Consider the following 16,305-nt stretch of genomic DNA (forward strand, 5'->3'; position numbering starts at 1 on the left):
GAATCCTCTGAAGATGATTTACCTTGATGACTTGATTCTCAGAACCATCATCTGCTCCATCTTGTCCAATCACGTCCCCCTAAGAGTGAGAAACAGGTCATGTGATTCTTGAGATGATGTAAGTCAATAACGCATCAGCCTTTTAGACACAGTGAAACAAAGCATCTCTGTTTTCTGTTCCTATATCACTCTTTGTATTGGCTGCTTCATTTGTTCTCTGTTTCTAACTGTTTGTTTATGTTTTGTCTACTCAAGATGGTCAAGAAAGACAAAAGCTTGATTCTCAACCCTTGTGTAAACTTGAATTTCTGCCAAACCTATATTGAGAATTTATGAGCGCATGCAGTATACATTCTTTATGGACCAATGCACTACAAACACAGTAAAACCAACAGAAATGCGTCAAGCACCACCGATATCACACAAACACGAACCGTAAGGTTACAACAGGAATGCGCAAACATCAAATATGTGATTCTGTAGCCCTGTTATGGTACATTTGGCACAAAGCACACATAACAAATGCATTCACACCCAAAAATGAAACATTTCAGATAGATCAACTCCAGTCGACACAGCGTTGACCTGTACACGTTTCCAAAGGAGCATTTGTAGGTTGGATGGCAGGGCTAGGTTGCTGTGTTACCTGTTGTGCCACGTGCAGGGCATACTGCTGGCATGCGAGCTGGGCCTCGAGTCGGGCCCGTTCTAGAATGTACCGTCTCTTCCTCTGGAACTCCCAGCATTCTCCAGGAGCTGCCTTCAATGACAATTACTGCCCTTAACATCAGCACTCTACATCTTACCAACCACACCAGTGAGAACACAGCCCTGGGAGTTAAGCTGGAATTTAATTTCCTGTAACTATAACACAAACTCTCAGGCTAAATGCAAACAAACGGCTAAAAATAAAAACCCAAACACGTCACAGTGGCTGCTGTCTATCAACACACACTGTGGTTAAATACAGTATCCTTTATTAATAAGTAATATTCCAATGATAATAGCTACATCTATTCAAATAAGACCACAACACAGCAAAGACTACACGCCACACAAACCAACTACACAACAAAACCACTTCAGACAGCATAGCACAACAGTGCTGATCTGGGATCAGAAAGGCTACTGTGAGTGGACAACTGCATAAATGTGGTGCAGTTTAGGTAAAAGGGTCGACCCTTCAACAATAGCCCACTGATCTCAGAAGACGTTTGGAGAACATTGCAATCCACAACAGCAAGAGGAAGTGAACAAGAAGTTCAGAGGAACCCGTATGACTGGACAGCCTGGAAGGTCCCCTGTAAACAATGTTCCCTCTCATTTTTGTTCTGGATTATGTCATTTATTTCTATCTTTAACTCTTTTACACAACAAAACCGTTTATAATATACAATAAAGATCAAATTAAGGATTGCACATTAATTAAAATGATAACTATAATGTGAAATCTTTAATGTATAGTATAATATATAATACAATATACTGTAATATCAAATCTCATCTAATCTTATCGTTTTTCTCATCTCAAGATATTTTCCCATCACCACTTATTTTGTCAAGATTAGTTTTTCACAATCACTAAAAGATCCCTGATGTCCTGCTGTCTCCAAATGTGAATTATATAGCACTTCCACACAACATTTCTTACAAAAATCAATAGAATGAACTCTAGTTGTAACACAGTCCATTTATTCGGCTTCGATTTAAGAAATCTATAGATGTTTTTAAATCTGCATTCTCTGAGCTTAGGGGGAACATTGCTTGTAGTAAAACGGGCTCATCAATGAAGATTGAAAGGACTGAACAAAGATTGAACTGCTACACACACACACACACACACACACACACGCACGCACGCACACAAACACAAACACATGGATGAGGGTTTACCTTAGGTGTCATCTGACCCTCATCACTCTCTTGACCACTGCAAAGACAGAAAAACAAGTGTAGAAAGAAGAGAAACAAAGCACAGTAACTGAAGTACACATTACCAAACATGGTGTGAAAAAATATTATTGTGGCTTTACCAGCATATGATTGAGGGACAGTTGTGACTTACTTGAGTGACTCTTCTACATCAACCATCTCCACAGGGTAGAGCTTAATACCCGGCAGATCAGCGGAGTTCATGTTCACCCTGCACACAAATCAGTTTCAAAGAAGTAAAAAACACCATCACAGTTCAGTTTTTTAACTGTACTATTCTTGTAACTGAAAACAAAACAAGAGAAAAATGAAACAAAAGTTAGAAACAGTCCAGTGGCATAACTATAGACAGAGTAGGGCTGTCACGATTATGAAATTTGGCTCACGATTAATTGTCTAATAAATCATTGCTATTATGACGATTAATTGTCTGTTTTAGAGCTTTGACTTTTAATTCTCATAAATTTTTTATTCAGCTTTGAAACGACCATATTGTTCTGAATATAAAGACTATGTTCTTTTCTTGGAAATACATAAGAAAAAATTGGGTCTTCATACTTAAGGTTTAGGCTTTTACCTGTCAATAATACAACCGCCAAATATTTGTAAATTAAGTAAATTGATCAGGAGTGAATTGAAGCCATCATTAAAATGCTATCAGTCACAGAAAAGCTTCTAGTCACTTGCAAGACTACAATAAAAGTTTACTTCTATGTTAATGAGATTTTGGTAGACCGGTTTTCACACTGAAATAATATTAAATTGTACTGCAGGTTATTTTTATGGTATATGCTTTAGTTTTTGTGTTTGTGTTGTGGTGGTAAATTTTACAAGTATTACCATGCTTTAGTTACAATATATACACTAAAATATGCAATATGCAGATGCACTACAGCTCTCCCTAGTGTCTTCTATAGAGATGTGCAATAATTGCGATGATCTGAAACCATTGTGATGAGGTCAAACAATCGCGATGAGATGATTATCATCGATTAATCGATTAAACGTGACAGCCCTAAGACAAGAGCGCACGCAGGTCCTGCCCATAGCGCAAGCGGGTCCCTGGCGATGAAGTGACTATATTTATATAAATATTAATAATATAATAAAAGCAAGCAATGCTTGTGTGCCTTTGTGTTCTAGTGGTAAAACTTTTGCTAAACCTTTCTAAGGTTCGGTGTTCTAATCCACCCTCGTACATTTGTTTTTCTCATTAAAGCGCCACGAAACTTGAGCGCTATTTTTGCCTTCCGGGTTTAAATCCTCATCTAGCCAACGTCAAAAGATGTGACGCGTCGGTGTCTCGTTATTATTCATGAGACTGTGTTTTCTTGACCAATGAGAAGACATTTCTCCTAATTATTCATGACAGCGCCTTGTGATTGGAGCGCCCATCTCCCATGCCGGAACCTACGCCGGTTTTTAATGGCTCTTCTTCTCACAGCGTTCACGCCCATTTTAATTGCATTTTTCAAAAACTTTGCATTTTTTCAAAAATTGTTCATCAGTAATTGTATCCACCTTATTTTTGAACGCGGAAGTAAACGATGTGAAGTACTTCCTTTTTGTGTTGAGACTTCCATATTATTAGCCGGCCGGTGGAAAACAATGGAAGTGTGTCGCCGCGGGAGCACGCTCAAAACACTTTTAAAACAGCTCTGGTGAATATTTTTCACAACCGCAATGTATTACACAGTGGGAGGATGAAGTGGCCTGATATATCTTACGAGGATTTATTCAATTACTTCGTTTTTTCTCCCGTATTTGACAGGTCTTTGATGCGCAACCATAAAAGCATAGGCGTACCAGTAAAGCACAGTGGGAAAGTCAGTCGAAATTTGTACATGTCAGACCACGAATTCGTGTTTTTAAAAGCAGATGTGAATACCAGTGAAAGTGGGGCAAATATTCCTGGATCCTTACAACTTATAACGGAATAATGGAGACTGGTCGCAGGTCTCCACCGAGCTGCAGCATCCATCACAACTTTCTAAAAACAACTCGGAACATACCAACCAATAACTATGTTTATTAATGTCTCATGAAACAATAGCTACGTCATTCTGTTTTTAATACATTTCTTGAATACATAGGCCTACTTCAATTTATTGATAAGATATTGATTTTAGTTGGTTTAAATTAAGTAGATTTGACACACATTCGCTTATATGGGTTCCCTTCTAGACACGAGCGCTGTGTGTTTGTATGTGCTTCATAACCCAGGAGGCCCGTCAAAATAGCCTGCACTGGGGCCCGTCATCACTATGTTACGCCACTGAAACAGTCCATACATCAGCTAAGATGTTTGACCTGTTGATCTACCTGTTAGGATCCTGTAGCATCTCCACAGCCTCCTTCAGCTGGTTGATCATGTTGACCTTTGACCTATTGAAAACAGTAACACATTCTGTAAGGTTTAACTGGAGATCTAATTGAGTCACTGCTCAATATTTTTTCTGCTGGACTATTTGGGCCTGTAGCTTTCAATTTTACTTGCCTGTCACAAATATGACAAATAGCTTTGTTTTAGCAACATATTTTATCTTCCAAAGTCTTAATTATTCATATTTTTCATTGAATGTTCCTTACAAAAATCTCTAACCGTCATATAATCCCAAACACATTTCGACTGGAAAACAATGGGAAACATTATGAAACATAAAATGAAAATTCTACTTTTAGAATCCAAACAGATCTCAACACCCATTGACTACCATAGTAGGAAAAAAACAGTGGTAGTCAAACGTGCCCCAGAACTGTTTGCTGTCCTACATTCTTCAAAATGTCTTTTGTGTTCAACAGAACAAAAAAAAGATAAAGTAATTTTCCCTACTATGGTAGTCAATGGGTGCTGAGATCTGTTTGGTTATAAGCATTATTCCAAATATCTTTCTCTGTGTTCATCACAACAAAGAAATTTATACACATTTGGAAGAACTCGAAGGTGAGTAAATGATGACAGAATTTTCATTTTTGGGTGAAGTATCACTTTAAGCCCTGTCAGATGAAGTAAGAGCGCAAAATAAATAGCCAGACGCAGATGGACACAGACATATAGATAAAATATGTGAAATGTACAGAAGACATACGTTTGTTCTGAAGTCCAGTTGCCGTCTTCCTCTATCCTGAGGGGCTCATCAAAGTCAGCACTGCGACTCTTCAAATACACACAAACACCACACATCAACTCCAGCTGCACACTTCATCATGTGACCACAGACTAAAGGCCTGACTGGCCGTAATTCACCATTGAGCAGATCTGACACTGTCTGTTTCAGACACACTCATACACGCAATGTTCCTTTAGACACTGACTGCTTCACAAGAGAACTGCTAATGCCCAAATAAACACTGCCTGCTGTCATACCAATCCCATGATGCAACGTGATGTTATCAGATTAACTAACAGTAACTGGCACATAGAAATCTGGAGGGCAAGAAAGGGGCAGAAAGGATGACAAGAAAGGAATAGAAAGAAGAAAAATGTGCATATACAGAAAATCAAACGGTGAGGAACGAAGATTAATATTCTAACGAACATAGGAGATTTAAAATACTTTAGCTAGGACTTACAATAAACTAGTACAGCTAGTATTGTAATCATAAACTAGAACTACGTATAATGAGAAACAGCCAATTTTACACAAAAAGAAGAAAAGCAGTAGGGCTGAACGATTAATCGAAATCGAATCGCAATCGCGATGAGACGTTGCGATTTGCTAATCGCAAGAGGCTGCGATGTGGAACGATGTGAAATATAGGAAACGCGTCTGTTCCAAGCCCGCTTTGAGTGGCATTCTTGCTAACCAACAGAGTGAGCGCACCTCCGTTATGCCTAATCAAAAAAAAAAAAACAGAAAGCGGGAGAGAGAGAGAGTGTGTTATTATGGCATCTGCAGAGTCAGATCGATCATATTAGGCAAATAAATACTAAAGAACCGTCCAATTCAGAAGACCGCACACACAGCCTGTGTTATACTCGCTCTCTTCCCAGCGTTGCGCATCTAGCGGACGAGCCGTTTAAACTTGACGCGCACACATAGCCCGTTTCATACTCACTCGTCTCGCGGACGAGCCGTTTAAACTTGATGCACACACACAGCCTGTTTCATACTCGCGCGACTCTTCCCCGCGTTGCGCGTCTAGCGGACGAGCCGTTTAAACTTGATGCGCACACATAGCCTGTTTCATACTCGCGCGACTCTTCCCCGCGTTGCGCGTCTCGCGGACGAGCCGTTTAAACTTGATGCGCACACACAGCCTGTTTCCTTGACGCACGCGCGCACCCTGTGTCAACTCACGCCTAGCTCCGCGTTTCAAACAAATGCAAATTCTATCTAACTGTTTTTTCACTTGGATGACATTAAACATTCAGCACATTTTCTACTTGTTTTAAAAAATCCCACATACTTAAAAAATAATAAATCAGCCTATGTAACCCTTAAATCCATAACATTTTCTATTGTGTTAGTGAATTATTAAAATAGTTCATAGGTTACAATGGGAGTTGTATTTGTTTTAATGGAAACTATAATAGTGTGCACTGGTATTTGGATTCTATTGGTGTGATGTAATCTTGAAGCTGGGAACCAATTGAACAACAGTAAGCCCGATTTGAATAATGCCCAAAACACACTACAAAAATGAATTTTGTAATGGTTTTAATGGAAACAATTAGAATTTCTGTAATGTTTTTTGTTGTTGTTTTCTTTCAGCAGGGTAATTATACCCATACTGTGCTCCACACAACAATATTGAGCTGAAGCTTGAATTAGAAAAGTTAAAATCGCAAATCAAATCGCAATTGCAATGTCTGTCATATATTAGATATTTTCCCCAAATCGCACAGCCCTAAAAAGCAGTACAAAAATGTCAACAATTTTTTTATCATAAATCTTTGAGAACAGATAAAAACTACTTTTATAAACATAAAGCTTTATATACTGTACTGTAATGAAAGTATGTGACAAAGGCAAAGCAAGGTATAGTAGAAAAACCAAAGAGTTTCAGAGAAGAAAATCAGTCATGCAGATATGGAATGCCATAAGGGTGAGTGAATAATTTTCTCCATTTTACTTCAATAAAGATGCGATGGAAAATAACTGCCATGAAATGGATGTAAACTAGTTTAGGAAAAACCAACATTCACTGTGTTCCAGGTAGATCCAGGAAATCCTACTCTAACCACAAACATCTCTGACAGACAATCACAAAACTTGTACCTTGATATAGCTGATAAACGGTGAGCTGAGGGTGGAGTTTCTGTAGCCCAGCTGTTCTTTAAGAGATTCAGATGAACTTCTGTCTGCTGCAGGTTACACACAAACACACATGGTAACACAAAAAACTGTGCAAAATTATTATATTGTCGTCATAAACATGAAACTGCATTAAAATGGTGTTCAATCCATGAACCGCACAAGCGCTAGGATACACAAACAGTGGGCATCCCTTGCATCAATTTAGAAGCACACACATACACTTTTCCTTTCTTCCTGAAATGTGTTCAGGTTTCATCTCTTCCTTCATCAATTCTCCTCATGTGCTGACACAGACTTCCCATCCAGTATCAACACTTCCTGACCCGGACCCTCCCCTGGGTTTAACCTGAATCACACACACTTACAGGCTGCTAAATAAACCAATCTGCCATCTACAGTATCACTCTAATGTTGTGTCAGCCCAGCACGAGGATGTTTTTCTTTACAGGCCTTTAATTTCCTGAGCGCGCACACACACTGGAGTGTGTGTGTGTGTTTGTGGGAGAGGCACCTGTCAGGGCGCTGATGTGTTCACTGGAGTCGTCTTTGCTCAAGCCTCCCTCTTCTGTGATGTTGGTCATGGGCACATTTAAGCTGAGACTGTCTTCATCTGATGGCTGGAACACACACACGCGCAAACACACTCATTTACTTGGCTATCTTATATACAATCAATTTGATTTACTACAGAATGACCTTTAGAAACTAGTTTGTAAAAATGAGAAAATCCCAATCACAAATTTCAGTGTATCTGATTTTCAAAATTTGACCCTCAGTTTACATTACCGGTGAAAGGTTTTGGGACACTTTCTCACTTATTTGTTCATTTTTCCCCACATTTTAGAATAATAATAAACGGGAACTATGGGAATTATATTGTAACTAAAAAAATGAATTACAACATGTTATGATGTAATGCAATGTCCTTGTCATTTTATCAAGCAGCTTCTTGAGGTCTCACCCGGAGATGCTTTTTAAACAATATTAAAGGAGTTCCCATCTATTCTGTGCTCTTATTGGCTGATCTTTCTTCATAATTCAGTCTAAGACATCCATTTCTAAAACCATTTTTTTTAATTAAATAAAATGTTAGTTTTGTCACGAAAAATGTATGTTTGCAAAATAATGTTTTTGTCTACTGAACTAATTTCAGACATTTAAGCATACACCCAGGGCCGTAGCTAGAGAATTCTGGGCCCCCTGAAAAAATATTGATGTGGGCCCCCACCGCCTTCCAACTAATAGAGGGACATTTTATGTCAAGTTTTATATCATATCACTTTGACGTAGTCTATTTACATCTAACATAATATAGTATTGTTGTTGTAAACCCTATTTTAAAAGTTAAATGTTTAAAAATGTTATAGGAACTTATGAAACATTGTCTTAAATAAATGCATGAAGACTTTTAACAAACTAATAAAAGAATAACACAATACATTATTAAATCATAATAAATAAAACAGATGTAAAAATGACCAGCAGTACTGTATAAAAGTCTTATCAATCAGTCTGTTATCAAATAACTGAAGTTAACATTAAAGAATTGAGAAGAATACAGTCATGTAAATAAATAGACCACTTAAATGTTTCTAAAGTCTTAATGTTCGATGAAAATAATATGGTATTGCATAATATATAATTAAATAAAGCCAATAAATGTATCTACATATACAAAAGCCCCACAAAATGAATCGTGCAGAGCCCTGTTTAAATTCAATTTTTTTCTCTACAAGTCTATTTTTTATATTTTAATTCTTCTAGATGTTTTCTAGAATACTGTTGTATATAGTATAATGTTGTTCTTATACTATACTTTACCCTCACTATGACAATAAACTAATAGTAACTTATACAGATTATGCTACAAGTGTACTACTGTACTTTTTTATGTGAGGGTCATAATTTGTTCAAATTAACCAGACTTTTATTTTGGTGGGCCATTGCAAAGACCTTTGAGTTTCAGTGCGAGTAGCTTTTCTCAAAGGAAACAGTGAAATGCATGTGAAGTAAACTCTGAGAGCAGCTTGGAGATGTTCATGTGTTTACGTCTTTAGTTAGAATGTGAATTTCATTATAATCTCACGTGCAATTCATGTATTCATATTAATGACAAAAAAGGTGGCTTTATAGTATAACTGTTGGATTTTGTGAGGACCCTGGGCAGTGGGGGCCCCTAGAATTGTCACCACCTTTCACCCCACTAGCGACGGCCCTGCATACACCTTCAGATAAAACGTTTTTTTAAATAATGAGAAACATTTTACTCAAGTCCAAAACACAACCTCAACAACCAATGAAACTTGTTGAAAATATAGCTAGTCTTATAATTATTTCTTACCAAAATATTTCACCATCCTAACACAAGTAAACACATTTCTGCCAGACTAAATAAATTCACAATAAATCAGAGTACATTTAAAGTGATAGTTCACCCAAAAATGAAAATTCTGTCCCATTTACTCACCCTCCTCTCATTTCCAACCTGTATGACTTTCTTTTTACTGCAGAACAGTAACCGGTGCCACCACTGTTCAGTTACAAATTTTCTTCAAAATACCTTCTTTTTTGTTCTCCGGAAGAAAAAAGTAATACAGGTTTGAAATGACACTAGGGATAGTCAATGATGACAGAATTTTCCTTTTGGTTGAACTAGCACTTTAATGTTTAATATAATTATGTGAAAGGGTTTTAGATCAATCAGCCTTCAGTGTGGGTAGGGCAAAGAAGAACCGACAAAAGAACCACGTCACTAACAAACTGATCTAGTCACATTGTGGCCAAGGATGGTTACAACAAAACGTCCCATTAATCTTTTCATCACCGGTCACCTTATCACTCTGAGCTTGGTTAAACTACACGACCAATGTGGCCATCACAGCGAGCATTACATGATAACGGTCAGCTACAAGCAAACATGAATGACATCTTTGTCCCTAAAGCATTTGGGCTCTGTTCTAATAGTGCAAACTGCAGCACAGTAACCACTGCTTTTAATTGAAAATAGCCGTAAGCAAAAACAACAAAACTGCTTAAAACAACAAAATAAAAGAAAAACAAACACTGACCTCAGTAGCCGAGAGGCGCTTGTCTCCGTTGTCACTGCCCACCCCAGAGTCACTGTCAAGTTTCTTGTGCTGATCAATGTCCTCAATGCTGAGACAGACAGACAGAGAGAGAGAGAGAGAGAGAGAGAGAGAGAAAGAAAGGAAGCGAGAGAGAAAGAAGTTTAGACATTAACAAGGGTCATGTAGGACAGAGAGAGAGAGAGACAGACAGAAAGAAAGAAAGAGAGAGAGAGAGAGGGGTAGAAGCTTAGCTCTCTCATGAAAAAGGCGAAGAATTCTTCTGGTCTTGCTCCCTCTCTCTCTCTCTCTCTTTAAAGAGTGACCCCCGCAGTCTATTAAAAGGATTCTCTTGAGATAAGGATAATAATGACACGCAACACACACACATATACACACGACCTGGATTTTTCTGTGATTCCACACTGTATTCCACATTCAGGTCATTTAAACAGCCATCTAGGGCTGCTTAATTTGGTCAAAAATATCATATTGTTATTATTTAGACACATTTTGCAATTTACCTATGACAAGATATTCATTTAATATCAGATATTGCTACTAAGGTTTGAAGATGAAGATGTATAGGATGTTTATAATAGTGCTGTCTGTCACCTTAAAGCGGTGTCCCAAATGACACACTATAAACTATGCACTATGCACTCAACCATGTAGTGTATGAATTTTAGAAGGGGTAGTATCGTCCCAAATGGAATACTAAACGGTTTTATTCTAACCGGAAGTGTGTGTGGTCTCCCAGACGAGCGCAAATGACGTCAATCGCACGGCACAATGCGTGTGCATAAAAATCAATTTGTGCATTTAATTTAGTTTTCATCTGTTCTGCCCAGCATGATCCGGGTACTTGCAGTGCACTTCTTTTTTGAGAATTTTCAATGTGAATGAACTACTCACACTATTTATACCGCAATATGGCGTAGAATAGTGCATAAGTGTGCGATTTGGGAGGCACCTATAATTTCTTACCTTTTTTATTTCCAAAAAATAATTGGAACCTTCCTGTTAGGCCTGCAAAAAAGTCTCTCACGCATACATGGATACAAAAAGACTGACAGTCCTGGAATATTTTGTTTGCATTTTCTGATTTTGTTTGTCAAGTAAATGTGATTAATAGTCCCGAGGACTGACCTCCCATTGGTGGGCCGTGTCAAGCTGAGGCGGTCCGTTACGGGCAGGTACAGGGCGTCAGCCATCTTGTCACTGCGACACGCCTCCATGGCGAGGTATTTAAATATATGAATCTTACCCTTCATGCAGATCTGAAAGCATTAGAGTTCATGTCAGCGGCAGCTGTGAGACAGCTGAGGTATGAAACAATTGCCGTGTGTGTGCTACCTGTGCTGGAGGACTCTGAAGTGGATTGTTCTCGAGCTGTAGTGACTGAAGTTGGGTCATTTTTCGATAGCAGACAGGAATAGTTGAAACTTTATTACAGGAGAGGTCAAACTTGACCAGAGGTAGATCTGCTAAATCTAAAACAAACACACAATGACACATTTGGTTTTCTATCGCGGTGAGGACTTTGTGTTGAAATAGCTCTACTGTTTGACTGAAAAAACGTACGCATTTTGGAAAACAAAAGTAGCAGCATAGAAGAGGATTTGTCAAAATGAGCTCGCTTTCATAAACAGTTTTGTCGCCAAACTGTAGCCAAGTATATGCCCACTCACACACACAATAAAGTGAAAGAAAAATCTACAACAAAGCTCATTCAATCAAGCATGTATTATAATGACTGAGCTACATGGACAGAACAAACACAGTATTACAAACTGCCCAATAAAAAAGTATAGTAATAGTTATTGTCATTGTTCAAATGTGTAAACAGTTTGGAGCTGTACAACAAAAAAATTGTATAAACAAAAAAGTTCTTAATGTTGCTATTAAATCATTGGGGAATTATTAACCAGATTGTTTCCCTATGACCGCATAACCTCTTGACCTGATCTAAAATGTGTGTGGGTTCAGATCAGATAAACAGATTTATTACAGTACATTAGATACAAAGAGTGAAACCAACCCCTTAAAACCAGTCAAATAACACATGCAAACAAAAAAAGCAAACAACTCAGTTCTGACTAAAAGATACTGAAAGCTTACATAAGCGTTATATGATAGATTCACAAAGATATTATCTATATAAAAATCTTCTAAGAAATAGTGTATTTGTTAGGTTTAAATTTCCTGTTAGAAACCCGTCCTGGGAACTACTATCTGGCAATGTGTGAAAGTATTTGAATTATCAGCAGATCTTTCTGGCAATTTGAATTGAAAAGTTAAGCTTCATTAGGTACTAAACTGGCCTAATTTTAGCTAAATAATTAAACCACTACATTTCAGTCACAATTCTTTTTTGCCAAGGTAAGCTGTTGATATAACTCCAACCACATGTTTCACACAATGCTTGGCTCAGAAGAGCATTTTAGCACTTAGCAAAGTTTCTCGCTTTTATTTAAAGGAACACACCCACACTTTACATTTACAGTATGTTCTTGGCAGTCCACTTTTCCTAAAAAAAAAACCTTGTGAGTGAATATTATGGTCATGTAAAGCATAAATATAAAGAGTTTTATTACGTTTTTGTTAACTCTTTGTAATATGTGACAAAAAATGGCCCATTTAGCAAAAAATGATGGAATGTAGCACATGAGGATTTTATAATGCCTTGTAAATGTTGGCGGCCCTGAAAATACAGGATTAATGTCCCGAACGTATTTCTAGAAGTTCAGAGAAGCCCGAAGCTCAGAGGAAAAGCCTAACATGTTCAAAATACGTCTGTGGTAAATAAGTCTGACAAAACTAGAACCTGAGTAAGCAGGTGGGGGAGCCAAGGTCAAACATAGGTTAGACTTCCTGTATGATGTCAAGCACGAAGCAAATTATGGCCAGTGTGGTGAGTAGCTATGGAGTTATCAGAGAAGCAAGCTAAAATCTGCTTTGGGATTTACACATAGAGACGGACTGCAGACTCACCCTCTGGTAGGACACAGAGAAGGTTTCGGTGCACGTTGAGTTCTCTCAGGGCTTTAAGTCGGCCGATGTGACGTGGAAGAGCAGTGATTTCATTGCAGCTCACATCCTGATGAGAAACATTTAGAGGAAGAGTTTAGAGTTACAGTTTCCCTTTCTCTCCAACCTAAGCTTCTGCACAAACCTTTTCCATCTATGTTAAAGTACGCATTTAGGGTTACAAATAAATATAGATATACAGAGACAAAGTGAGAAAATATGAGAATGAAGAAGTACATTCAGTATAAATTAGGGATGTTCATATTGAATGTTTAACCCTTAAAAGGAACCTTGGGTATTGAGAGATGTATGGCTTAATATATTAACAATGTCATTGACTTTATAAATGTGAAATAAAAAAAACAGTGTAAGGCCATGAACACACTTGACGTTTTTTTTTACAAGAAAAAGTTGACGAGAGTGCTTTTTTAGTAAATAGAAAAGCTGCGTTTGTGCATGAAAGCAGCTCAGCACACAGGACTCATATAGGCAGAGTAACGGAAGTCTATTTGAATTATAAACAGAGACCGTCTTTGCAAGAACCAACCACATATTTTAAAACTACAGTACTAATTTCTCGCTAGAAATGCAATTTAAAGTTATTAAAGGTGAAAAATAAACTTTAATTCATATAAAAATATGTTCAAAGCACCGCTTCGGCCGCCATTTTATTTTTTAGAGAAGGATCCTGCTCGACCAATCACCTTCCTCGCATGTTGTTATGGAAACGACAGGTCTCGCTACTCGCTTGTCATTGGTTAGCTGTGAAAAGGAACTTGACGTAGGGTGTTTTTTTTTCAGAAAAGTTGAACTTTTTTCAACTTAAAAAGACGCCCTGAGCTGCAGAAAAGACGCCGGCGCTGGTGTTTAAAAAAAGTGCTCAGGACGTTTTTTTGAAAATGTGGTTCACTCCATAGGATTATAATGTAATCAGACGCTAGCAGCTTCGAAAAAGAAGTCAGGTCTGAACATGGCCTTAGGTTGCAACCATTTGACGTCAGATTTTGAAGCAAAAAAATGGCGGCCTCCGGGTAAAAATATTTTTTTCGAAACGTTTTCGAGACGCTACTTGACGAAACTGGACGAGTGTAATTCATCTGATTGTTTAGGCCACATTTGTCAGGGCTTTACTCCTCCAAACGGAGTGCGTAACTGGCAGCCTTGCTCAAGCTCAAGTTTATAAATGTAGACGCGGGACAATCGGGCTGTGACATTCTCTGTCTTCCCGGCGTGTCTCTGCAGCGAAATGAAGCTCAGCAATGCAAAGCTAATAGCCTCCAGTGCGCTTTGGAAAGGAGGAGAAAACAGCGCGACCTGTGGTTTCCCTGCCTTCTTTTAGACGTGACGTACAAATATGAATGTAAAATATGAATAAGTAATAAATAATGTTTGTATTTATATCTGTTTAGCTAAGACACATTTAAGTGGCCAAGTGCTCTCTTTGGATATTAATCCTTGCTGGTGGAAAGCAAATGAAACACGCTTCCCGAGGCGTCTACATCCCTACATTCCAGGGACATTCATGCCATCTGAAAGTGTGTTTTCTGCCGCGGGTCTAACTGTCAACAAGCTCCACACTGTCCCCACAACACGTAAACATGTTACTTCATTAAATAAAAACTAGCCAGGCTTTGGATTGAGGTAGGCATGCTATTTTTATTTGATGACAAACTTTTTGACGGAAATAAACTTTCTGACGTTTCTTCTGTGATTTCGTTTTGTCATAATTTGTTAATTATTTAATTTATTTTCTTGAATGTTCATTTTATGCTTTGGATTTATATTATTTTAGTTTTACCTCCCATGTCCAAAACTGCAGGTTTGTGAAAATGTGATAATATGTGAATGCAGGTGCTGTTGTTGATGTATTCGTTATGCTTCTGTTTGCATGTTAAAATAAATCTGTGAAAAAAATGTTTGGATTTTCAACGTATCACAGAGACCCTCGTCAACTGTAGATGCGTCTCATTTCGAAGTCTGCGTCCTCCGGATGTCGCATTCGAAGGCATATGCGGCCAGCAAACGCAACCTGCAAAGGACGCAGCCTTCGAAATGAGACGCAGCATGTAAATTAATTTAATTCCAATTTAATATTAAAATCTTATCGGTTAACAGTTAATGTTCGGATAACGAGCGTCGGTTCTCGGTTAGGGAAATTAACCGAAATGAGCATCCCTATAGCATAAATATGAAGAGTTTGTTTCAAACACATCTTCACTGAAAAAAGGTTTTCATTCAACCAATTAAACAATTTTAGGGTAAGGATTCACATCTATATTTTATAACTTGAGCCAATGAAAAATAAAAATAAAAGCTATTTATTTTTCATTGGCTCAAGTTTTTAAGTATATGTGAATCATTACCCTAAAATGTTTTAATTGGTTGAATGAAAACCTTTTTTCAGTGAAGATAAGATAACTTTTTTCAAAACTCATGTTTTTTTTATTATGTTATCATGTTTTTATTGGTTAGTTAGCAGTATTTTTTTAGTTATTATGGATTAAATCGAAACAAACCAAATGCAATTTGACATATTCATTGAAACGCACAAAAAAAACATGATTATTGATTGATTGATGATATCTCACTTTGGAATTAAACTCTTCATATATATGACAAGCATAGATGAGGAAGAGTGAGTCAATGTGTTACCACATACACAAAACAGAACAGGTACCACAAACATCTCATACACATGCAGATATCAGTAGCACACACACACTTACCAGTTCCATGAGACTGGTGAGCTGGCCAATGCTTTCTGGAAGTACGTTGAGTTTGTTATTGCTGGCATTGAGCACTCGCAGAGGAAGACCACACACACACGCTGGCAGCACTGACAGCTGGTTTCGGCTACAGCAAGACATGTTCATAAAAACATGTTACAATATCTTACTCATAACTTACTAAATATACAGCTTTGAGAGTGAGCTATATGTGCAGGAGAATACTGGCCAATTACTGACCAATTCTTTGATCACTTAATCGAGTTTAATTTTAAGAAAAACCTTACGCAC

At 37.8% G+C, this 16,305-nt stretch overlaps 1 protein-coding gene across 7 annotated transcripts in view; it reads right to left on the reverse strand.

The window, feature by feature from the left end:
- The window catches only part of lrch1 (leucine-rich repeats and calponin homology (CH) domain containing 1), a 57,084-nt gene that overhangs the window by 20,118 nt on the left and 20,661 nt on the right, over positions 1-16,305 (reverse strand). For 5 of the 7 annotated variants that reach the window (XM_057335316.1, XM_057335317.1, XM_057335314.1 and 2 more), the window contains exons 3-15: positions 16,015-16,141; positions 13,253-13,358; positions 11,615-11,751; positions 11,408-11,538; positions 10,262-10,349; positions 7,705-7,810; positions 7,155-7,240; positions 5,022-5,089; positions 4,255-4,317; positions 2,066-2,143; positions 1,894-1,930; positions 647-760; positions 23-79 (exon numbers count right to left, since the gene is read on the reverse strand). In XM_057335316.1, coding sequence (XP_057191299.1) covers positions 23-79; positions 647-760; positions 1,894-1,930; positions 2,066-2,143; positions 4,255-4,317; positions 5,022-5,089; positions 7,155-7,240; positions 7,705-7,810; positions 10,262-10,349; positions 11,408-11,538; positions 11,615-11,751; positions 13,253-13,358; positions 16,015-16,141 — 1,198 coding nt within the window. The remainder of the gene's footprint in view (positions 1-22; positions 80-646; positions 761-1,893; positions 1,931-2,065; positions 2,144-4,254; positions 4,318-5,021; positions 5,090-7,154; positions 7,241-7,704; positions 7,811-10,261; positions 10,350-11,407; positions 11,539-11,614; positions 11,752-13,252; positions 13,359-16,014; positions 16,142-16,305) is intronic. The other 2 variants (XM_057335313.1, XM_057335315.1) reach the window with 2 other exon arrangements.

The sequence above is a fragment of the Triplophysa rosa genome, linkage group LG6 (assembly GCF_024868665.1).
Source record: "Triplophysa rosa linkage group LG6, Trosa_1v2, whole genome shotgun sequence".
Classification (NCBI taxonomy): Eukaryota; Metazoa; Chordata; class Actinopteri; order Cypriniformes; family Nemacheilidae; genus Triplophysa; species Triplophysa rosa.